Source organism: Phalacrocorax carbo, chromosome 8 (genome assembly GCF_963921805.1).
Source record: "Phalacrocorax carbo chromosome 8, bPhaCar2.1, whole genome shotgun sequence".
NCBI classification, from domain to species: Eukaryota; Metazoa; Chordata; class Aves; order Suliformes; family Phalacrocoracidae; genus Phalacrocorax; species Phalacrocorax carbo.
The window spans coordinates 28,206,522-28,231,283 of record NC_087520.1 but is presented as its reverse complement, the minus strand read 5'-3'; the positions used below and the strand labels follow the sequence as shown (position 1 = coordinate 28,231,283).

Below are 24,762 nucleotides of genomic sequence, written 5' to 3'. Positions count from 1 at the left end.
GGTTAGTCTATTGCAGGAAGCACTTTGTACAGTACAGATCTCCAGAAATAAAGTATACGTCATCCCACTGTAATGCAGTTAATAAAAGCGCACTTTGTATTTTGGTAGTCACAACAATGAGAGATAATTTGATTTTTTTTCCCCCTTCCTCTCTCCAGAGACTAAAGGAAATTAACAGCATGGTTAGAACTGGAGAAACTCCAACAAAGAAGAGAGGCATTCTTTTAGAAGATGGTACTGAAGCACCAGCTAAGCGAATCTGTCAGGAGAATCACACTGCTCTGCTAAGACGACTACAAGATGTAGCAAATGACCGAGGGTCTCACTGAGTCAGTCCACTGTTCCAGCACAGGTATTCCCTCTCCGCCACTCATAGGGCCAGGCTGCTGAGTGCAGCATGTGGGTTCACTGGGCCTTTGCCAGTGTCTTCAGCCAGGCTGTCCCCTCTTCCCATCTTGCTGCCCCAGGCTGCGCCAAGCCTTGTGCTCCTCCAAAGGGGCAGGAGAAAGGGCTTCCCCTGCCCTTGGGGCAGCAAGGATCCGCTTCAATCCTGCATCCCCACCTCAGCCTGTGGTTACGCTCCTCCTAAGGCAAGCCATCCACCTCCAGCCTCGGGCTTCAGAAAGCAACTGAAGAGCTTTTTGGTGCTTGGAGAATGCATCCCCAGTACAGCTTTCTACACTTTCTACCTTGCAACAGGTATTCAAATCCATTTCCTCTAACCATTTTTGTCAGTGCTTTGCCCTTACCATCTTTGGACTAGCAAGTGATACATGCTGCAGACACAGGAGCATGGCACCAAGATACCCATATTCGTCGGTGTCCTGGTTGTTACAGTAACGAGCTCCACAGAAATGATAATTTACAAGTAATGTTCTAGCAACATCCAGCTCTGCTTGGAAAGGGAAGATGGGAATCATCTTTTTAAGCCCTGAAGGAAGCTGGCTGAATGGATCTTTTCCACATTTAGGATGTTTCATGTGCCCCTGAAAACCATCACATCATTTTGCTTTACTGTTTGGGCACCTTGTTTATAAAGGTAGATCATTTTGTTTATGCATTGTTTCTAGCTGTGCAATGTTCTAAAGCGAACTCTCGTTCATAAGGTGGCACTTTTGATAGGGCTGTGAAGCATCATTTTTAAAGGCAGATTAGTTTTGCTGTATATTTGCAATGGCACTTTCTAAATGTGAATTTTTTTTTCAAAGGCTGACTTCAGCCGTCTTTCTGTATGGAAGCGATTTGACTTTTGTATTTATTTTTAAATTGACATCCCACAGCTCCCCTCTTCAGCAAATGGCATTAAGAATTCATTTAAACTTGATGTATATGCAGTAACGAACGCAGGCAGCTCAGGATGTTTGCTTGTTTCGAGGAATTTTATATGCTTGTAATGTTTCTTCAGCTTGCTTTTCCTGAGCATCAGGAAATAGTCACCTTGCTTACTCAGTAGAGAGAGGGTGGTGCCCATGTCCTAACACATAGACTTAGCTGCTTCGTTTGTTTTTACAGGAAAGGGTTTGTGGGCTTTTGGTTGGGGTTTGGTTTTTTTTAAGTGTACTAAATCAGGCTGCCTGAGAGAAATCTCTCCCTGCTAATAGGATAAGGAAGCAGTGCATATATTAGACTTACTAGATGTTTTCATTTAAAATAGTTCCAAAATACCAGACTTCTTAGGAAAGTGCGAAACACACTAACCACTAGTACAGGATGCCAATTTACTCTTTTTTGGTGACATGACTGGGACAGTAGTGTTGTTAATGGAAAATGTAGCACACTCAGATTCCAGAAGTTTTTATAAGTAAGCAGAAGTGAAAAGCTCTGTTTTCAGTCATTCCTGGTCCTCTGAATAACAGTTGAATTAAGTCCTAAATCTTCCCATAAGGTCAATTAAAAGATAAAAGCATCTTTCATTCTTACCTGCATAACAAGAAGACTGAAGTCGAGAAATTGTGTAGATGTTTCTGTAAAAATATTTATGAAATTGTCAGACAATTCTTGTTACTTTGCACCATTTACATTACTTTGTATGGAAATATTACAAGTGTATTTTTCAATAAAGAATTTATAAGCTCATAATTTTATGTTCTTGTATAAAAAAAAGCACTGTATGTGCAAAGCTAAAAACAGGCTGTAGCTCAAACAGTAGGTCTGACCCATTAGTGCAAAAAGAAAATATCAAAACGATCACACAGCTGGGCTCTGCAACAAGTGTGGGATACCAGAGATTACAAGAGCTTCAGCCAAACTTTACAAGTAATGGTTTCAATTAAAAAGACAAGAATCACACTTTTTTGTCACAAAAAGAGGAAGAAGATTCACTTTTGCCCCAATTCAGTCACCATGTCTGCTCTCTATACGTTTCCTCCTGTTGCTCTGCCAGAGCTCAGCCAAGGGAGCTGGCAGTGGGACCGGGCCCAGCACTGCCTTTGCTGGGGAGACCCTCTGAGCACAGCCTGGGGCTCCCACTGTTCCTTCTCCACACAGAGAAGGAAGGTGGTGGCTGTCTGCTGCCTAGCCCAGAAGATGACCCTAGAACAAAAGCAAGCAGGTATGTCTGTCTTGCAGGAGCTTTTAGTACAAGGTCTCACATTTTAATCCAATGAAAGGAGAATTATTCTCATACATACCAGCCTCTGGACTCATGTTTGTACTAAGAATTAAGAGCTGCTATTCTGGCCACTGGCAGCCAGGTGCTGTATTTTTACAGCTAAGTACATACTGTTTTCCCCTGCATTTTTACCCCGTGGCCCCGGTACTAAGTTTCATCAGCCTCTCTTGTTTCTAGTCCTTTCTGAAGCCAAGTTGTGCTATAACCCTCAGTTGTAAATAATCAGAGCCACAATTTGTAGTTACGCTTTACAACAAATGCTAAAACAAGCTACTTCACCAGAGGGCTTCCAAAGGCAGGAAAAAAATATAGTATGTAAACGTGATTTTAAAAACAAGATCCCAAATAGTTTCAGAACAGTTCTCTTGGAAGGGGCCTATAACAAGCATCTAGTCCAGCTGCAACTGAACTGTTTAAGACTGCTACAGGGTAACTTATGTCTCTTTCTGAATTATGCTTTACAGAGCTCAGCACTGCAGAGATGCTATTCAAAGACACCATTTTATCAACATATTGGCTGGGACTTACTTAACTTTAGTTTTTCATCTAGTGATACACCTGTCCTAGGAAAGATGACAGCTACGTTCAGGAGAAAGGATTTGGTTTCACTACTCATTCACCTACCGCACTCCTGGAGCAGCAGCTTTTAATATACAAATCTGATTACAGAAGACACAGTTGGTGTTCTCTCCCCTTTCTCAATCTGAGGGAAAAAAAGGAAAGATGAGTCAGACCATTCTAAGCTAAACAGAATTCAGCACTCTTCAAATAAAATTATTTTTTCTTTTCAGCAAACTGCTACTAGCATGAATTTAGCTTAGAGCAATCCAGCCCGCTCACCAGTCCTACAGAGGTCCATGACAGCTCAAAGCTAAACAAAACTTCCTCAAATAACCATAATTTTTACAATGTCAGTCTATCATTCTGCCTTGTCATCATTTTTAACTGACCTTTAACTGTGGTTTTTTTCTAAATCCCAGCAAAAATCAGACAAAACAACAGCTGCCACATCTCTGAACTGCCATGAGGTAACAAGTGCCAAGGTGTGTTCCACATTTAACTCTCCCCCACCCGGCGCTGTCAGGGCACACTTCTGCTTTGCAAAGCACTAGGAATTAAGTCCTATGTCAGCCCTGCCACAGCTGAGATGAAAGAGCATCCCAAGATTAGAAGGGATTAAACTTCTACCAAGTCCTTCACCTACGATGCTGAGGAAATTTGCAAGTCAGTGACTTATTATAAAGTCTCTGAATAATCATAAAAACAAATGAAGAGGAACTATCAGGTTCCAATTTAACACTCGACTTCTGACTCACCATCCAGCTGGTACATCGTGCTCAGTCACAACCCCAGGCTCATTTTCTGCTTTGCACACGAGCCTTTTCACTAAACTTTTCTAATGCTAAATCTGAAGCATCTAAATTTCAATTTTAGCCTTTGCAAGAAAGCATAAGAGAAATAACAGCAGCAACAGAACTGATGGTCAGAGCATTTCAGTAGCTACACTCCAGTACACTGGAGCTCCCACTACACTAGCCTGCTACACTGCTCCCATGTGCTTTCCTTGAAAAAACTACATCACCGCTTCCCAGGCAATACAAGCTCTGCTTTCAGATCCATTTCTCCACTTCTGTTTTCTATTGCAAACTCAGAACAAGCATTTGACAATTCCAAAGCACTTGCAGTTCCTTATAATCTGCCAGATGCCTGAAATACATGGCCTAACGAGGGCACTAATGCCACACAGAAGAGAAAGCTGACCACAGCAAGTGACACAGAGCCGCCTCTTTTTCCTTTGCATTGGGTTACAAGGAAGCTGGCTGTTTTTCTCACAAGTGTTAACAAGTCCAACACCATGTTAAAGCCTACCTCAACTATGCTGAACTCCACTGGCGACTTCCCTAGCAGAGCAGAACTACTCAAAGCAAGCAAGCAGCTCAAGAGCAGGGTCATGCTTGACTAAAAGCCATGTATTTGTTAGAAAGGTTAATGACCAGTGGCACATGACACAGAGGATGGAGTAAAATTGATCAACTGCATATTTAGGATTATCAGAATTCTGTTCCCGAGAATGCAAATAAGAACAGCCAGACAGACTATGAAGGGGTTGTTTTTTTAATTAGCAAATGGGCAAGAAAAAGATAAGACAGCAACAAAAGAAGCATTTTCTAAATATTAAGCTAGTCGTCAGCCACCCCACACTCCCAGCAATAGCTTGATTTAAGCATGAGACATCAGCTGTGGCTGCTGCAAGCTCTCCTCTGTAGGTTGTGCCACACATCCACCCCTTTCCATGGGCATAAAAGTGCTGGGGAAGGTGCAAGCCGGATGTGAGCTACTCCCTGCACATATCCTTCCTAACACTACAAATTGCAAAGCACAGCATTAAGTAAGAGTTATTAAGAAAGGGATCTAAACCAGAGTGAGAACAGCTGAAGTCCTGCCCAAGCTATGCAGAGAAAGACCGTTCGCCATGTGTGCTGCCTTCAGCTCTCCCAAACTGCAAGCTATATGGAAAGAAGCAAAGCGTGCCCAACAACCTACGCACACTTGAGAGAAAGAGTGTTCAGCCAGTTCCCTTCTTCAACTCCAGTCTATGTGCACCAGTTGTTTACTAAGGGTGTGGAACTCCTTGAGCAAGTCCAGCAGAGAGCTACGAAGATGATCAGGGGACTTTCCTTATGAGGAAAGGCTGAGAGACTTGGATTTGTTCAGCCTGGAGAAGAGAAGAATGAGGGGGGATTTCATCAGTACTTATAAATATCTAAAGAGGGGGTGTCAGGACGATGGGACTAGGCTCTTTTCAATAATGCCCAACGACAGGCCAAGGGGCAATGGGCACAAGTGGGAACACAGGGAGTTCCACCTCAATATGAGAAAAAAACTTTCCTGGGAGGATGACACAGCAGTGGCTCAGGCTGCCCAGGGAGGTTGGGGAGTCTCCTTCCCTGGAGACATTCAAAACCCGCCTGGATGCGTTCCTGTGCCCCCTGCTCTGGGTGTCCCTGCTCAAGCAGGGGGTTGGACAAGATGATCTCCAGAGGTCCCTTCCAACCCCTACCATTCTGTGATTCTGTGAGTGCTCAAGGCCTTTGCTTCTATGATATGGCCGTTCAGCAGCCTTTGCTTCTACCAAGTATTTCAGAAGTAGTCAAGGCAGAAAACAACCGCAGTCCCACACTACAGCCACTGTTACAGCCCTGCCCTGCACTACTGAGGAACTTTTTTCCTGGTACAAGCAGAGGAAGGCTGAGCAAGACAACAATTTCCCTAATACCACCTCCCACTCTCCCTCCCTCTCAAAGGGGCAGATGGGCAGCAAGATCACTCACCCTTTTCCACAAGGGGTGGACATGGTCTTCGACACCTTTTCAGCAAAAATCCCAGGGAGAAGCGACCACATCCATGCTGGGGGATGAAGCCAGGAGCTCTCTGCTGCACTGCAGGGGGGCCCACAGAGCTGCACACAGCCAAACTGGCCCAGGAGGTGCCACATGTGCTGCCAGCACACACTTTAGTTACGTGCCACGGCAGGTAACACACTGCACGTGGGAGCGGGTACTCGCAGCCTGCTGGCCCCAGGATTTCCCTCGTACTGATGGAGGTGGGCCAGAGAGCTTCCACGGTTGGCAGTACAGGGCAAGAATGACATTCGTTGCTTGTGAAGACTGAAAAAATAAAGTTTCAAACCCCTGTTTTATCCTGGCAGTGGTTTGCTAAAGAGCACTGCATCAGGACTGGAGCACAGAAGCACTATGTGCCCAGTTACTTGCTCCTTTGCTCCCACAGAAGGAAAACCACATGCACACTTGTGCGCACACACATACACACTGTACATGCACACACACTCTCACACACTCTCTAGTGCTGTTACTCACTAGCTCTTCAAGAAACAGCTACAGCACTAAACAACTTGCTCCAGAAGGTTTCTGCTTCCTTTTGCTTTCCCATGCCAGGTAAGGAAGAGAAGAAAGGACAAAGTCTTTAGGCACATGTCATCACAGGGCTGACAACAAGAACATACGAGAATCACCTGCCTTCTTCCAAGAGCCACAGGTTTTTGCTTCTTTTCTATACTGACACAGAAAAAAAAAACGTGAAAAGGTTACAGCTCTCAGCCATCCAAGCCGTGTTCTCTCAAGTAACTTTAGCATACAAGCTAAAGAATGCAAAAACAATGTTAGAAAAACCATCTTTAAATAAAGAGGTAGGATGTTCCTACTATAGGAAAGGGTACACAAAGTGCCAGTTCAGAATTTCGCACTCTCGTCAAAGTTCTGGATCTGAAGACAGGACTTCAGTTTATTTATGTAACATGTTTCTTCAAAAAAATACTTAAGAGCAAAGTTCTTGCAAGTCCTAAGCCTTCTCCCACTCCTTCCTCCCCAGGGGGTATGAATGGGAGAAGAAAGACACACCCACAAAAAAAAAAAAAAAAATCACAAATCCATTATTTGCACAGGTTTATTTCAAGGTTTGGAGTTGAACATTTTGCTCCCACGAGCTGCCACCACTACCAAAAAAGCAACATTTAGTTTGGTGTTGTCTTGCTGGTGCTGGTTTCTAGTGTTACTGTAGAAACAGATACAGTGCTTCTTTGAACAGCAGCCACTGTTTCAAGACTCCCAACAGCAAAACATCTTACACCAAGTCTGTATCCAAGAGCTAGCTTGTGAAGAGCGTCTCTGGGGAAGACATGGCAATAGTGATGCAAGTGAAAATACACAGAAGTATTCAGTAATGACTCTGCAATTGTCTGAAAGCATATCAGCAGCGACCTTCAGAGAGCCACTGAAGACTGCAGATTTGCTCTAGATATCCCTATCCATCTTTAAATACCACTGCCTTAAACATCATCTTCTCAGCCTCCTAACAAAATTGGATTGAGCTCTGAGCTAGAGGAGACAAACGAGTTGAAGATAGTAGAAGCTGAGTTTACTCTTGAGTTAATTGCCCTATAAAAATCACACCAAGTCACAGACACCCCACTCAGTGACCAACTCACCTTGGCAAAAATACCCTTTCAGAAGATCAGCACTCAACCACCGCTTTCAATACAGTTTACAATAAAAAAACCCCAGTGCATTCAAAGCCATTAAATATGCTTAAACCTGCTGTACTAATTCAGATGACCAGAGCCTTCAGTTTACACAGACCTATACCTCAGGTATACAGAGTTAGCAAGAGCTTTCAGAGAGCTGAAGGCAATAGTTCAGTTCCAAATACCTTGTTCAGAAGCACCCACTTGGTAACTTATGCTTAGAATTCCTCTTGCTTTAACCTCAAATTCACTTAGGAAGGAGCCACTCTAAATTATATTTCTCTTATTACACTGACTATAAATGCATATACTAAGGTTTAGAAAGAATGTTTTAGCATTTAGTCAAGAACCTAGGTCCTGTAAGGCCCTTTATAAGATATGGTGAGTTAAAGAGGAAGGAGTAGCCCCAAGAAATGCATGTCTGGAAATACTTCCTTCTCTGCCTTAAAAAGGATCCTTGCTCTCCACATACCCTGTGCATTCTTCTCTCTGAAGAGCAATTCCAGCAGTACTAGAGACACTCCAGGTAGCCCCAGGAAACCACTGCATCTCAAAGGCAGAAGCTTTAAAATGTTTAAAGCAACATCATGCATTAAGATTTCAACATTACCTCAAACAGAGCAAGTACTTAATGTAGACAATGTTAAGCGCTGCATAGAAACCACTCAAGTTATCCTTAACAGTACATTAATCTAATCATTTGGTATATGATAGCATATTACTTGAAGTCTTTGTCTATTCCCTGAAGTGCTAAGAAGTTGTTCTCAAAGGGAACAGGGAAAGGTTATTATATGACAAGTGGCTTTAGCTTGTTAGATAAAAACAAAAGACAAAAACCACCCCACAAAAACCAAAACACCCACCACACCACTCCCCACCCTCCCCAAACAGCACACCACGTTTATATATGAAGTCACTACAACTTGTTGCTAGATAGTAGCGTTTGCATTAATGCCATCAGTACAGATGTGAGGAGCCAATGAAAAAGCAGCCCAGCTGTAAAGGGTTAACATTACAGGTTTTGATAGAAAAATCCTGTTAGGCAAGAATAAGGCATTAAGCTAGGCTATGATACTAGGAAGATGCTTGTGAAAAGTAAAAGATCCTGTCCTGAGCTCACACGTGCTCTAGAAAGGTCTTCCTGTGTGCAGAACAAAACTGCATTTAATCAGTCCCTTCAGTACACCCTGTTATCCCATTCACAGCCTGAACACGTCACCAGGTGCTCCCATTCGGTTCCAGTCTTTGCTAAATGTCTACAATAGAGACAAAGGGGGACAAAAGCTAGACCATGGTTTCTTTTTATTTTCAGATGCCACTATTAACACATATTAGTCAAGCTATCCTAAGTAATCCCCTAGACACCTAGGGAATCTAAAATCCTCGAAGATTTTATTAGCTCAAGAGACCACCATTAAAAGCTTTAATTTTAGTGTTTATGTAACAGAAGTCTTACAAGCCGGACATTCTGCTTTCACCCTGTCAGACTAATGTGCGCTTTAGTGACAATATCCATTTACAAATCAATAACACATCATACATCGTCCCCAGCTTTAATTCTGGAAAGTGCTAAATGGAGTCAATGAACCATCTATTTACAATTTCCAATCCTAGGATATTTACAATAGAAATCAAAGTATTTTAAAACCATTAAATATAGTGTTTACCTCTGCTATATTAGTTTACATGAACACAGCTTATCTCTGGCATCATATTTCCAATGCTAATATTTCTGCCAGTAATTTTTTAAAAAAATTGCTATTCCTGGAGGGAAAAAATAAAAGCTTAAAAACCAACCCAAAACCTCCAGGCATTTCAGAGCCCTGAGGAATTACCCACCCTAGACAGTCTTCAGGTAGAAGTACTGCAGTGTTCGAGAGAGACTTTCAAACTCCAGGCAAGCCTTTACAACCTAATGCATATGTAAAACATTAAGAGTCAGTAAACCATTGAACGGGTTTACTGGAGTCACTGCTACCATTCAGTTTCTACTAATCCGTAGTCAAGAAGGAAACGGCTGCTTTGCTGCTTCTCCTTCCATTACATTCCCTCCACCTACAGAAAGTGTTTTGTGCATCACAGTCCAGAAGAGCTAAGTAGGCATCGTCTTTTCTTCCTTGCTGAAAGGCTGAACTGAGCCAGGCTTTACCCATGACAGGCCAGAAACATGCATGTTTTTGCAGTGCTGATCTTCTGGCTTCTTCTAGGTAGAAGAAAGTTAAAGTCAGAATTATTAGACACCCCAAACCCTCTTAAGTCCCTCCCCATCAGTTTTACCTTTGGCAAATACAAGCATAAAAGAAGCTAGCATCATTTTCTCTCCTCAAAGAGGACCAGAAAACTGGCTACTAGTTTAATTTCTGTGAGTGCATGTGGCAGCTGTAGAACCACCCTGACAGGAGAGTTTGAATGATTTGGTTCATGTACTGCTACCCCATCATACTGTAAAGATTAAAAGATACTCTTGGACTAGGCCCTTTTGCTTGAAGGCCAGGCCCAGCACCACTGTGCTCCTATTTGCCAAATTTCTTTGTTCTACAGGAAGAAGTGTCAATCCGAATCAAAACATTCCTATCTAATCCTGATGTTTTAATGACACCCCATCCTTGTGATGCTGGGCATACTGTGGAGAAGTACTCTACCCGGCCGAAGACTTCTGAACATAAAGCAGCAACTGACCCCTGTGCAATACCATGGATTCTTTCCAAGGACAGTCCTTCCCTTCCCTGGGCATTTATCATGGTTAAATGCTTGAACAGTAACTATTTCTACCCAAAACAATGAAACTAACATTTGAGACTATTGCAATTGAAAAGACAAAAAAAACCTTCCAATTGAGGGATAAAGGTGCAACTTCAGGCATCTGTAGACTTAAAGGACTTTAAGACGATTAATAAATTAGATACCTACTCTAGCAGCTCAAAGAAACAGAATAGCTTGCAGGTTTTTTGCATAGGAGGAAGTAGCCCTGCTTCCACACTGCTACAGGCTCATTGGGTCATCTGTGTGCCCACTACATCAAACCTGGAATGACACATCAAGTTCTAGAAAGGGATAATTATGCGAGTAGGCTTTGTCATACTATGGGAAGCCTTTTGCCTGACAAAGTAAATTAAGTCAGCAAGTAAACTGAGCCTACAGCTTCTTCTGTCCCTCCCCATGTTTTGTGTAAAAGGTGACACCGTGTGACAGAATTGCCATAACGCATCAGACAACAGCAAACAAGAGGGATCAGTTAGGCTTGAGCCTGGCAGAGTAGCACCTGCCTATCACATGCTGCACACAGGACATCATTAGCAAAAGCCACATGCTCTGTGGGGAACCAGGACATCATGGCCCTTCCTGGGCTACAGTTCTAGAACTGCCTAGTTGTTTCCCAAGGCACAGGAATTACAAGGGTAGTAAATAAGGATTGAAGGCTGCAGAAGAAAGAAGAGACAGCATACGTGATTAGGGAACTTCCTTTTAAAGGAAGGGAAAAGAACATTCTTGGCTACACTGACGTTTTGGAACAAATCTCCTAAGGCACAGAAGTTTGGCCATTCCTGCTATCAACAAATTACTCACAGAACTACAGGTTGGAAGGGACCTCAAGAATCATCTACACAGGCTAGACAAGACAGCCCAGCACCCTGTCCAGACAACCCTTGAAAGTGTCCAATGTGGCCGAGTCAACCACTTCCCTGGGGAGATTATTCCAATGGTTGACTGTCCTCACTGTGAAAAATTTCCCTCTGGTGTCCAATCAGAATCTCCCCAAGAGCAACTTGTGTCCATTCCTCCTTGTCCTCTCCATGTGACTCCTTGTAAAAAGGGAGTCTCCATCTTCTTTGTAGCTACCCCTTAAGTACTGGTACATGGTGATGAGATCCCCTCTGAGCCTCCTTTTCTCAAGGCTGAACAAACCCAGTTCTCCCAGCCTATCCTCATATGGCAGGCTTCCCAGTCCTTTGATCATCTTGGTGGCCCTTCTCTGGACCCCTTCCAGCCTGTCCACATCCTTTTTGTACAGAGGGGACCAGAATTGTACACAGTGCTCCAGGTGTGGCCTGACAAGCACTGAGTAGAGCGGGATAATGACTTCTTTCTCTCTGCTGGTGATGCCCTTTTTGATGCAACCCAGCACCCTGTTGGCCTTCCTGGCCGCAGCAGCACACTGTTCGCTCATGTCGAGCTTCCTGTCCACCAGGACCCCCAGGTCCCTTTCCACAGAGCTGCTCTCCAGCCAGGTGGATCCCAGTCTGTGCTGCACTCCCAGATTATGTTTTCCCAGGTGCATGACCTTACACTTGTCCTTGTTGAACTTCATAAGGTTCTTGCTGGCCCACTCTTCCAGCCTATCCAGATCTCCCTGCAGAGCAGCTCTCCCTCTGGAGTGCCTGCTTCCCCACTCAACTTGGTGTCATCAGCAAACTTCATCAGGCTACACTTGATGCCATTATCCAGATCACTTATAAAGATGTTGAATAACATTGGGCCCAATATCGATCCCTGGGGGGCTCCACTTGTGACAGGTTGCCAGTTTGAAAGAGCTATTTATCACCACCCTTTGGGTGCGGCCTGTCAGCCAGTTCCCCACCCACTGCACAGACCAATCGTCTAGGCCATAACACGTTAATTTCTCTAGGAGGAGGCCACAGGGAACCGTATCAAACTCCAGCAACTAAAGTACCATATGTGTAATAGTTACTGAAGATATTAGTTTTCACTTAAAGAAATTAATATGCATCTCCAAAGAAAATGGATGAAAGAAAAGCCATCACTGGCATTACATTTGCTGTCAGTCTCTGAGACAAAGTCATAACCCTTCCATTTCAAGCACCTCAACTTGCTCTTTCTCTTTAGGTCTTCAATTTAAAGGATAAGAAATAAGGAGGTAGGAAATGAAGGGGGGGGGGAGGGAAGAGTCAAAAGTATTATTTTAAGTTTTTATAAGAACATATCAAGAAGTCAGATCTGATCAAAATATTTTCCTTTGTGTTCTGAGGCTGGACAAAGGCCACCTGACCTCAAGCCATGCTGTGACTCTGGCAGATGGGAACATTGCTACACTGAGTTTATAGGCAGCATATTTTATTAAGATCAGTGTAGAAATCTCATTCATGCCACAAGACACGCAAGGACATTTAAAGCTTGCAGCAAGGAAGACTGAAGTTTGACTAACAAAAAAGTGTATTTCTTTTTTAAATTTTTAATTACCAGAAAAGCAGCAAACCACACCACAGCTCTAGTGCAAGGAGCCCAAGTTAGTAACTACCACATTCAGAGTGCATTTCCTTGCCAGTCCCGCAAAGATACCAGCCACCATTTCAGAATCCCTAGGCACTGCAAGTGGATTGACTTGTCATGCCACTCAATGCAGATTCAGAGCTCCTGTGTGCCAGCTCTTGTCAAATGCAAAGAAACAATTAAAAAACAAATCCCCAAACAAACACACACTCCCAAAACCGAAGGTGTTGCTCAGGTGAAAGCTATATGAACCAACATGGTCTTGCTATATCAGTAAGAGTGCTTTGTGACAGAAGTAACTCTAAGCACCCTTCAGTCAGCTGTCTTATTAGACATCAGTAGCATTAGAGATGTGAGCAAGGTACTCACTCTGCTTGTGCTGCTTCCAAAAGCTTGCAATGAGAAGAAAGCCCTGAAGCTTTGATTCAGTACTGAAAGATCTCTCAACAGAAGAGAATAAAGTTGGGGACTGTCAGGTTATTTAGAAGCAGTAACAGTCATGACAAGCACAGGACAAGCTAATAGGCAAGTCTGCGAATGTCTTCTTTACCCTTCTTCCCTCCCTTCCATCCCTAAACAAAAAAAAATTGCCAAGTGCGCCAACAATTGTACTAACAAAGCTTTCTAGCTGGCTAAATGATTAATTGCTTAACACTGAAGTTAGAACAGTGACACAACCACTTATCCATCTCAGCACACCTGCTGACCCAAAAGAAGGGTGGAATAAGGTCTGTCTTGTATATGTTCACCACCAAGAGACAGAGAACCTTTACTCCCTTATCAGGCATTAAATGCTTACTATAGTGAGAAGCTGGACTTTGCACATACCTTCTGAGTCAACATCTTCTCTCTAGCTTCATCATGTATAGCTGGATTCCATGGAGAAAAACTACGGAGAAAGTAAAGTTATCTCTCATTCTATTTTTACAAACTACAGCATAGACAGAGGAGCAATTTTCCTTGGTTTAGCTTGTTGAATTTCAAGTAAGCTACAAGTCTGAGTTTTCAGTGTTAAAACATACAATTAAGACCTAAATTCACATTGTCATGGACCTTTTCAACAAGAAACATTGAAGTTTTTGTTTGCAATGAGAATTCAGCAATTCAGCATGTGTTTCATGAAATATGACCCATATTCACCAATGAGCTGGTTGTCCCATCCCCCATGCAGCCAAGTTTAAAAGTATTTTAAAAGTATGACCAAAGCTATAGTCATGCAAACCGAGTTCAAGAAAGCCCAAAAGCAATATTTATTCCTTGGGTATCTCTACTTGAGGGAGGTAGGGTGGTTTTGGGGCTTTTGTTTGGGCGGTTTGTTGATTGTTTGGGTTTTTTTTAAGTCTTGGTTGCTTAGTGAGAAGCCAGTAAACACAAGTGTCTGATTATATTTAAGATACACTCAATACTAAACAGAAGGAAATGAGGGTAGGAATATTCAAAGTATTGCTATAAACCAAAGAAAAACTAGGTCAGTCGATGTAGCAGAGAGAGGCTTCAAAGCAACTATACCAAAACTTGTTCTCAAAACATTAGGACATGATGAATTTGCTCATGGTACTTACATGATTGCATAGGGATCCTCTATTTTAGGTTGATCAAATAAATGACTGCTGCATATTTTCACACTGTCCACCACTTTGCTTTTGAACAACTGAATATCTTTTTCATACCTGCAAGAGAAGAAATAATAATAATTGCAAGGAGGCACAGGTTCGCTTGAGAAGCGCAGACAGACCCGACAAAGCCTCAACTTTACTTCCTAGTACAACCAGCTCTAGAGGTTGAGACCATGAACTGATAAATAATTTTACAAATCTTTTTCCTGCAAGTCTATGCAAAAGTCTCCTAAGAGACCATGTCTATACACATGGAAGATACTTACAGCACTGCAGCCTCAGGGTTCAGAGGACTAGTTGTATCAATCTTGTAGAAGACTCTGCGAGCATACATTAATACTTGCCATATGTGATTATGATTTCGCCTACAAAGAACAAAACAAATTAAGAAAGGAACAAACTACTTTCAAGTTATACATCGATACGTTGCCACTAACCTCCATTTTGCAAATGCTCTCTTTACATCCAGTTCACCAGATAAAGGATCTACTAGTGGATGGAAGACAGGCAGATCGAAAACCAAGCGCTGCATTAGAAAAAAGAAATTCATTATGACAACTTCAATCGTAATGTTAAAACCACTGGGTGAAGGTCTGTCAGCTACTGCTTCCAAATACTCATTAATTGTTACTGTATTAAAAGAAGGCAACCTGAAGTGATTTATACCAGCTGTGAAACTGTAACCCAACACACCCATGTTACATGCAGGGTCTTGCCCTCTCTCACATGCTTGTCACCAAATCAGGAAACTAATCAGGCTTAACTGCACAAGTACTAGTGCCAACACAGGTAATAATATCAGATAAGATCAGATTAAAGGAGTTTTCCTGGTTTAGCTATTTGTGACTGAAGGCTTTTAACATACTTGAGCTACAATCAATACCTATTTTACCCTACACGTTTTTAAGTAAACCGTGCAGCGACACCACGGTGTCTTCAGTTCTCTACAGCTAGCTTCCCCTGGTGTTCATGTGTTCTTCCAAAAGAAAACTTAGTTTCAACAGGAAAGTTTTAAAGTCCTATATTAACAAAAGAAGGATGGCTGTATGAGAGATACTGAAGTCTAATCTTTGAAAGAATTTCCTACTAGCTCTGTCCTGTTAAAGACAAAAGCTTTACACAAAACTTGACACCAAGCAGACAGCTTCATGACATAGCAACTCGATCTCAGCTACAGCAGTTACGTACACCTGTCCCTCAATCTTCCTCTGAGAGAAATCTGGCCAAGAGGGCCGGCCGCCCACTCTGCTCCGGAGAGTGAGATTGGCACAAGAATTTTTTTTTCCCCAATTCTTTAATTGATGTAATAACTTGGACACTTTTCCCTAAGGAGAAATAAAGAAAGCAGAGATGGAAGGTTAACACCATACTATCTATCTCCCTCTCCCTTTGTTTCACCAACTTCCTCCTCAGGTTCTTTTAGTTCTTTGTTTCAATGTAATTTAGAAGAGAGACAGGCAAGCACAGCACAGGTGCCTGGATTTTATGTTCCATTACATCACTACTCAGAATCTGTATACTTCTTTAAGTGTTTCAATGTCAACTTCCTTGCCAAGGAATTAACAGATCAAGAGTTGAGGTAAAGAACTGGTTGATACTCTAACACTTCTAACCTCAGAAGTTCACTCTATACCAGCCTCAGTAATCAGAGTAACACGATTCCTCCACAGACGTTAGGAAATATGTACAAGACACTGCAAATGAGCCCAGCCAACTGAACAAAACCAGTTCAAGGAAATGAGAAGCTAACTGGTGTAATAAAAAGTCATACTTAGAACGCCAGAAAACAAGAGAAACCCAAGACACACACAATCACTTACCGGGCAGTCTCCATCTGGGTAATTATCAGGAATATAGACAGTAAATTTAAACACACCATCCTGGTAGAGCCCATGTCTTATGAATATTACACCAAACCACACTGTAAGTGAAAAAGTCTGCTTGAGTGAAAGAATTTAAAAATATATATAGATAAAAATCTTAAAAGTTTAAGTTTAACTTACTTAACGCTGATCGGTAAGATGGCTGCACATAAACACCCGGCAATTTCTGCTTTACAACCAAGGTACTGCAATTAGAATCAGTATTTAGAACAGCTCCACAACTAAACTAAACCTACAAAAAGCTAACAAGAGTGAACCCAGAACGTACTAATAGCTTAAAAATAGCTTAACAGGACTTCTTCACAAACTTACAATCACTTCCCAAGGGCAGACTGCTCACAGAGGAGGTGGCAGAAAACTAGCGAAACTATATTATTTCTCTCTTGCTTTTCCTACCCCTCCACTTTACGAGTTACTAACAGGCAACATTATTTCTCCTGATAAACCTGTAAGTAGAAATAAATTCTTCCCCCAGTAGATGCATTTAAGACCTGTCAGTACTGAAGTTTCCACTTCTCTATTGAATCCTCAGTTTCAAAGCAAAGAATAATAATTTTAAAAGCAATTAAGTAATTTTGAATGAAGATTTGCAGTCAATTATACTTAATTCTGAAATGTGACCAAAGCTTTAACTTAAATTTTAAACAAGTAGTTTTCCAGTTTTAGATGAGACTATGCTGCAGGTCAAACAGAAATTACACTAGCAACTGACAAAAAAAGAGATAATAAAAAGGACAATCAAGAAGCAGGATGTATTAAGAGATCTGGAACAAGTGATTCCAGACTTCTCAATAACAGAATGGACCAAGTAATTTCCCAAAGTTGCACTTATTTGCTATTTCACTTCCTGTGATGATAATCCAAGTCACAATCTTTGGTCATCAATGACCAGTGCACTGTGAAAAGAGTTTCTCCCTCTCCCTTTGCCTTTTACGGACGTCCATTTGATAATCAACAGTACTACTGGGGCAAAATGTGCCATTTTTACTATTTTTCAAATCAATGGAAGTTGCTAATAAGCTTAACCAGCTGTAGTTGCATGATATGCAGATCCTATTGAACACTATAAATTATAAAGCTAATTATTTACTTCATAAGTTTTCCAGTTACTTGGCATATAGGCCCATTAAACTGAACTCCACATGCTTGCACAAATAATCTTAAAGCAACATATTAACACAGTTCTCTGCTTACAATTTTCATAATATACATTATTATTTCGCTAATAATGAATTTGTTGAACTAGGAGTTTACATTATGATACCAATATATTTTTGCATGCTGCAGAAGAAAAAAACATCTTTCTTGAATTAAGAAGTCAGGGTCCGTTCCCTGAAAAAAAAGAATTAATTTTTTGAAAGTTCTCACTTTCAATTTAATGGTTAAATGTGAACTGAGACTTAGTGTTGCATAAGGACACCAGGAATTTCATGGCAAAAGGCACTACGTATTTGAGAATCCAGCACATCTATTACAGAGGAAGTCCCTTCAGCTTTGTAGCACAGAACAGTTTAAGTAACTTTAGATAACTACAAAGTTTTGTAGACAAAGAGATTTGTATGCTCCCACAGCAGTCTACAAAGCACTAGATTGGATCAAATGCAACTGATCCAGACAAAGCTATTTAAATCACACTAACTCCTCCTGTTTAAGTTTCATGTTAAATATCACTGAAAGACAGGAAAGAATAGTCTTCCTAATATCCATTTAATAAGCCGTATCAGGTGGCATTCAAGTGTTTCATGTAACAACTGAAGGAACCTCCCACATCCTAACTCCATTAGGCAGTGCCATACATTCATAACCATCTTCCCACGAGACATCTGCTTGCTTCTATTTTAATACTTGTTTTAAAAATCCAGTATTTCTGGCCAAAAAGCTACTAGGATAACTACTCATGATGCCTAAACCCGAAACATGGTTACTTGAAGACTAAGCAATATAATAATTCAGAGAATCACATCAAAACACACCCCTTAAGATCTCATCTCATCTTCCTCTTCCCTGCTATCTCAACAAATTGAGGCTGCTGCTCCAGGAAAAGTTTTGAGGAACTTAACCTTTACTGCCTTCTTCAAGGACTAAGGCAAAGACACCATGCAAGAACTAGATCCCTGCACATTTTTTCCCCACTGAAGCATAAGCCCAGAGACCTAAAAGAGACAAAGTGAAAACCTACAATTCTGCAAGGAGAGAATACTCTAAATAAAAAGGCCCATAAGAAGCATGTGTTCCATTTGTCGACTGGGACGATGTGGCAGGTGAAGCAGGCTTGGTTATTGGCACAGCATTCTTTGGAATAGAAGGCAACTGTTTCTTTGTAGAGGCTCGTAGAGGACTGGTTCGCAGCTCTCCACTCAAAGTTTTCTCTTCAGCATCAGGTCTCTGTTAGATTAGAAGAGAACCACAAGATTACAGGCTGTATTTCCATAAACATTTAACACATGAATGTATTTTAACACAGGTTTAAACCCAACCTTGCTAATTAAAAGTTTGGCCAATGAAACATATCTCTGGTTTCAATGCTCTATTTCTTGGGGGGCGGCGTCTCTTTCGGGTTTGTTTTTAAATAGACTTCTGTTCAGTCAAACCTAGCCTACACATACAAAAGTAATCAATGCTGAACAGGAAAGCTGCAGATCAGGGCAAATGCTTAAGGAAGCTTACATGTATTTAGAAACTGGAACCAGGTAGTACGTAACATCAGCTTAGACGTCAATCTATTTCTAGCACAGAGCACACCAAGATAAATCACTTCCACTGACAATCATCCTCACATTCTAGACTTTGAAGAGACTTTGAAAGTAGCATAGTAAAGCTGAGATGAAATAAGAACTTCCTACAGAAAACTTCATGTATTTCACTTCCTGCCTGTGGTTAAGACACCAATATCGCTCTCAGCACTGATCACATAGCCCACTCCCACTGTGGGAGAATCACCGCTTGACAGTGTTATCAAGTCTAGTTTAAACAGTTTTGCTATAGCAGCCTTTTGATGCCTATGCTGCCTTTTATTAAAAAAGAAAAACAAACAATATTTCCTACATAATTGGTCACTGCTAGAGAAGACTGTACAGTGTACAGACCTCAAAATCATTCTATAGATTCCCAAGACAAAACCTGCAGGCTACAGACTTGTGATTAGGCTAGTTCTGGTGACTAAAGGCATGGTTTAGGCTATAGTGTTTTGAAGCACTTGATACTTGGACTAGTAACAATACCTATGTCACCAGCATCATCCACAAAGTTATATAATTTTCCCTAGCACTGAACACCTGAGAATCAATTAAGCCTAGAACTGTTGTTCTAAACACACATTCTAAAGCAGAAATAGCATTACGGAGGCATCGTTTTGTCACATGCAGTACCTAAGGTCTCTATAAGACAGTAAACAAATGTCCTAAAATACAAATGTTTCAACCATTTGAACAAGTTTGTTTTATCTTTCCTATTTAAAGAAGCTTCAGGTAAGAAAAGTCAACAAATTCTGGAGTAGATTCCATCCACAGTCACATTCCAGTTCACACAGCTCAAAGCTAGCTTACATTTTAATTGAAGATCATCACAATCTTTGGGATAAAACACACACTCCAACTGTATTTGTAGAATGTCTGATGGTCTTTTCCAGAACCGATTACTGGCCCTCAACACATGTTAACACCTTACAGCATCCATTCATTATCTACCTTGCGCACAGAACTTGTAGACATGCTCCAGAAAGGGTTCATAACGTGTATTCCAAATAAAGGACTGCAACTCTTCAGTGTCTTCAGAGTGTCCTCAGGCCTCTCTGGTTTATACCCTAAAAACACACAGAATGAATATGCATTCTAACAGATAAACAGGACTCTATATGTAAAGAGGATTCAGATCTAAATCTGCAGCCAGCTCTGTATTTCTGTAACTTCAGAAGACGACTCCTTGTAGTTAAGAATAACAATAGTTAAAACTGCCAAAGCTCTATTATATATTAGACTCCAGGACAATAATATAGTTGTCTGTGAAATAATTTTTGCGCATGAATCTGTCTTCTTTCTGCCAGAAAGACACTCTAGATTCTCCATTCCACATTTTTTCTTGCCAACAGGAAAGAGAGACTATCTATTGGCTCAGCACAGTCAAGGAAGATCTTTTACACATGCAAATATTAAAGAGTTATCACTCCACCGTTCAAGTCCAGCACCAGACAGTACTACAATGGCTTACTCTTGTAGTTACAGTTAAGCATTGCTCCCTGCTTACAGTGCTGACTTTGCATGTTTCTTAAGTGCCCCAGTTTGAAAAAAATCTCTGCCATTCCCCATGAGAGATGATGCTCCCATGGAGTTTGCATCATGTACATGTCATTTGTTTTCACCTGCATTGGAACATCACCAGGAATAGACAAAGCCACAGAACACAGTAGTTTTTCTGTAGCTTATTTACTAGTTTAATTATGAGCAATATGGTTAGCGCTCTTTAGATCAGCAGATCAATAACAAGGACTTCAGCAGTATTTGGAGTTCCAGCATGTTATCTACTGTATATATCCTTGCTCTTCTTTTTCTCTCTTTTTTTTTTTTTAAACTCTTGCTATTGTTTGTACAAGAGTTCTCACCTACAGCACCTCTTGCCTGGCACTGCCTATTTCTACCACTCTTTTTCCTCCATTTCTAGTTTCCCTTCCCCTCCCAGCCCCATTTCTGGCTACATTAACTAAGGTTTTGAGGCAATTCACTTTATTCAATTTCTTTATTAGGAAGTCACAAAACATTGACCAAGGCAATTCATAGCATGTCAGAGAAATAAAAAGAAAGGTACAGGCTTCTATTGTGGTCAACACTAAGTTTTTCTACAGTAAGCAAGGCACCACCTGTTCACCCATTGCTTTGATTAGTTTATAGAGAAAGTGGTTACCTTATGATCAAAAGTCTTCCTAAAAGGAAAATAAATGCCAGTCTTGTTAAAAGAGAAAAGCAAGCCAGATAATTTATCCAAAGAAAGTCTAGCAACACTAAATTTTAAAAAGAAACATTGACATCAGTCATAGGTATCCTTCTGGACTACGTAGCAGCCAAGCATTCAAAAAAATACAAGCACCATTCAAAGAAGAGATGAAAATAATTTTACTTCCCCACCCCAAAATAATCCCAAACATTCCAGTACAGATGATCCCTCCAGATATTTTTCTTCTTCAGCAGCCAGGCAGTCTCACATCATTCTGAGCCACTGAGAACAGAAAGTCAGAGCACAGCAACAACACAGGGGCATGCCCTTTGATAGCAGTGAGAAAAAGTTTTCACTTCTCCCCATCTCCTGTCTGAAAAGCAGGGCCATGCCAGAGGGCTACACTATTGGCCTTTTCTCTCCCATTAAACTCAGCCAGGCTAAGTAAGGCAGCAAGACACCAGGCTAGGAAGGTACAAGACAATTCCTTGGGAAACTTCAGTTTAACCAGAGGGTGGAAGATCTGACACACAAAGAGCACCAGAGCACTATGGCTTTGACAAGCAAGAAAAGTGTAGGAAGCTGAGGTACAGGTCGGAAGACAATTAGCTGGAATCTGGAGTGATTATGGGTTTTGGGTGGGATTTTTTTTTTCCTTAGTTTCATTTGGGCTGGTGTTTTTTTAAGATGAGGTAATACAAGTTGCATTATTCCAGAACCAGAAATACGAGGTACTAGAGTTGAACAGGACAAAGAATGAGGTATGTATGTAAAAAACAGCCTAACCCATTACCAGTGAGACAGGGAACTGATCTAGAAGTTTGATAACCGGTGCTGCATGGAGTTCAGTCACTGACCCCACCTTTCAGAAAGCATCTACACATCTCAGTACTCTTCCAGCTTTGTAGAAGGGTTTTTCGTTCTAGAGATACCCATTTACAGACCATTAAGGATGGTTTACAAGTCTGAATAAAACATCTTAGCTCTAGTCAAATGACCAAATAACTTCCAGAGACTCTCCTGCACAGAGATCTTTTATCCAGTTGTCTGCCAGTAATAAAGCTTGTCCTAAACTTCTTGTTAAACTGTCTCCAGTCTCATTCACCTGCTAAAATACTATTTATGATGGAAAATTAAGAACCTCAGAGTACCAGCTTCACAGAGAAAGGATTTTCAAGGTATTTTAGATTTTGTTTATTTCAAACCACACTCACTCCTTTCTAGCTATGCTACATGGACATGGAGAATTATTTCAGTACAGGAAACCTATCTGCAACTGCTTATGCCCTCACCTCAGAATTTACTATCCCACATCAATTACATGAATAATTAAGAAAATTAAAAAACAGATCAAGTAACAGCCCATTTAATTAAGTTAGACTGTCTATCCTACTTCTCCATATGCAGAATGTCTGCAGCAGACAAGGAGAACGAAGTCCCAATATCATTAAGTGGAATTTCTAGAGTTTAGTCATTCAATCTTACATTGGGCTACAATATCTACTACAAGGTATCTACTAACACAGTAGCTTATAGTGCTGTAACTACTGAAGCCATCTGCAACCCAATACACTCTCCTCATTTTATGAAAAGGTAATAAATACACTTGAAATCATCACTTTCTTTCCTTTCACACTGTCATCGTTCACAGCGCCTCACTTAAGAGGAGGCTTAATAGTGTGCCACTCAACAATGTTCTAGTTTCTACTCCTGCAAGAATAGAAAGTAACAGCAACCCTCCTAAGCAGTCCTTCTCCCATGGGCTTTTTAGAGAGATCTTTTTCACTAGTATTTTTCTTTTAGTATAACAGCAATTAAAAGAATGCAAAACACAAACTTAGAAAGAAACATTATTTCAAATGCTGCTTCTTGGAAAGGCCTTCTAACTCCTACACAGCACCACATCACTAAGGTTCCATCACAACCAGACCAAGAAAGCCCCCTGCCACCAAGCATAACGTTACATCAATGTTTGCCAGCACTGAGATATACAATACACAAGGGCAGTCAGAGCAAGTGCAAACTCATGCAGTACTTCATCCTTACTCTAAAAAGCTTCAAAACACCCAAAGTTAACACCAACAAAAGTCAAAATTTTAAGTATTTTGCTTTTGCACCTTTTCCTTCTCTACACTAGGTAGTCACGTTAATGATTACTTTTATTATTTATACCTACTATCATATCACGTGTCATACTTTTTCCCCATCATCATCAGGGTCATTAGTTTGAATGCAACACTAAACCAATTCAATACCTTCACCTGCCAGGAACAGAGCACTTTTCTAAATATCTTCTGGAAATACAATTCCTCAACAAGAAAAAAACTTTACAGGCAACCACATATTTATGAAACATAAAAATTTGTGTTTTTTTTAATGCAGCTGATTCCCTACCCAAGAGGGAACCAAGCCACTCCTTAACTTGAGAATAAACAGAATTGGCTCGGCAGAGCACTAGAGAACAACAATATTATACATTTGCCCAGTGACTGTAACTGTCAGTTGACACCAGAACCGATTTCTTCTTGGCAAACCTATAGGCGACCTCCTTAGGGCCCAAGGACTTCACCAGCCCACACCTTCACCTATGGGACAGCACGGGAGCTGCTGCAGGAATGCTAGCAGCCACCCCAAACGCTCACCAGTCAAGCCTGTTTGCCGACTCTTCCTCTGCAGATGGGTTACACCTTTCATACCAACACCTGCTGCTGTGACTCCTGTCCCCTAACGCCCTTCTCAAGGAAGCTACAGTCTACACCAGCGACAGCAGCTCTCGTACCACGGCCAACAGGTTAAAACACACAAGGTGACGACCTGCCGAGTTCCACGGGACAGCCGGGCTTCCAGAGGGGACTGTCGGCTGGGGGAGACCTGGCGGGTCACGGGGAGAAAAGAAACAGTTGCGCGAAGCCCCGAGGTCCCAGCGGGGCAGGGCCTCCCCGCCGGTATTTCGGGCCAAGCCGCGGCGGTGCCCGGCCCCGCGGAGCGGCGCCGTTCGGCGGGACGCGGAGTGAGGCCCGCGGGCCTCAGCCGTACTGCCGGCTCCAGTCCCGCTGCCGGCCGGCCCCGGGCCCTGGAGGAGAGGGGCAGCGGGATACCGCGGGGGGCGGCGGGGAGAGCCGGGCGCTCCGCGCCGGCGGCAGCTCCTCACAGGGGGAACGAGACGGGCGCCGGCCTAACCCCTGCCGGCGGCAGGCACCAGCCCCGCGGCGCGCGGACGGACAGACCGCACCCCCCGCCACTGCTGCCTCTCAGCGCGGCTGGGGCCACCCTCCCACTCCCGTGGCGAAGGGAACCGACCCCCCGCGACCACCGCTAGCGCTACGCCCGGGAAGGAGAAGGCGGAGCCGGGTGCCCGCCGGTCCCTGCCGTACCGCCGCACTCGTTCGCGGTCGCCGTCGCCCCCCCTCCACTCCCGCCGCTGCCCCATTTAAAGCCCGCCCCTCGGCATCGCAC

General features: G+C 42.2%; 2 protein-coding genes across 6 annotated transcripts in view; one reads left to right on the top strand and one right to left on the bottom strand.

The window, feature by feature from the left end:
* Positions 1 to 2,079, top strand: part of RBL2 (RB transcriptional corepressor like 2) — a 25,332-nt gene extending 23,253 nt beyond the window's left edge. For both annotated transcript variants that reach the window (XM_064459383.1, XM_064459384.1), the window contains exon 22: positions 159 to 2,079. In XM_064459383.1, the coding sequence (XP_064315453.1) occupies positions 159 to 329 (171 nt within the window). In that variant the 3' untranslated portion in view covers positions 330 to 2,079. The remainder of the gene's footprint in view (positions 1 to 158) is intronic.
* On the bottom strand, positions 236 to 24,762 carry AKTIP (AKT interacting protein). 4 transcript variants are annotated; one of them, XM_064459387.1, is made up of 12 exons: positions 24,681 to 24,762; positions 23,949 to 24,177; positions 20,067 to 20,182; positions 18,560 to 18,765; positions 16,501 to 16,565; positions 16,318 to 16,418; positions 14,935 to 15,023; positions 14,764 to 14,862; positions 14,444 to 14,551; positions 13,710 to 13,770; positions 3,236 to 3,314; positions 236 to 1,964 (listed from the first exon to the last, which is right to left on the bottom strand). In XM_064459387.1, the coding sequence occupies exons 2-11, from the start codon at positions 23,998 to 24,000 to the stop codon at positions 3,258 to 3,260; spliced, it is 954 nt and encodes a 317-aa protein (XP_064315457.1). In that variant the 5' UTR covers positions 24,001 to 24,177; positions 24,681 to 24,762; the 3' UTR covers positions 236 to 1,964; positions 3,236 to 3,257. The 4 variants fall into 4 exon arrangements, with proteins under 4 accessions (XP_064315457.1, XP_064315455.1, XP_064315456.1 ...); XM_064459385.1 differs by lacking the exons at positions 236 to 1,964; positions 3,236 to 3,314 and adding an exon at positions 8,938 to 9,855; XM_064459386.1 differs by lacking the exons at positions 236 to 1,964; positions 3,236 to 3,314 and adding an exon at positions 8,938 to 9,852.

Excerpts from the sequence above, each read along its gene's own strand:
- AKTIP (XM_064459385.1), bottom strand. The coding sequence starts at position 24,000 with ATGAAAGGTGTAACCCATCTGCAGAGGAAGAGTCGGCAAACAGGCTTG. Across the intron at positions 18,766-20,066 it reads CTACAAGTTCTGTGCGCAAG|AGACCTGATGCTGAAGAGAA; the intron begins GTAGATAATGAA and ends CTAATCTAACAG. Across the intron at positions 9,856-13,709 it reads AGAAGATGTTGACTCAGAAG|AAGAAGCCAGAAGATCAGCA; the intron begins GTATGTGCAAAG and ends TCTTCTACCTAG.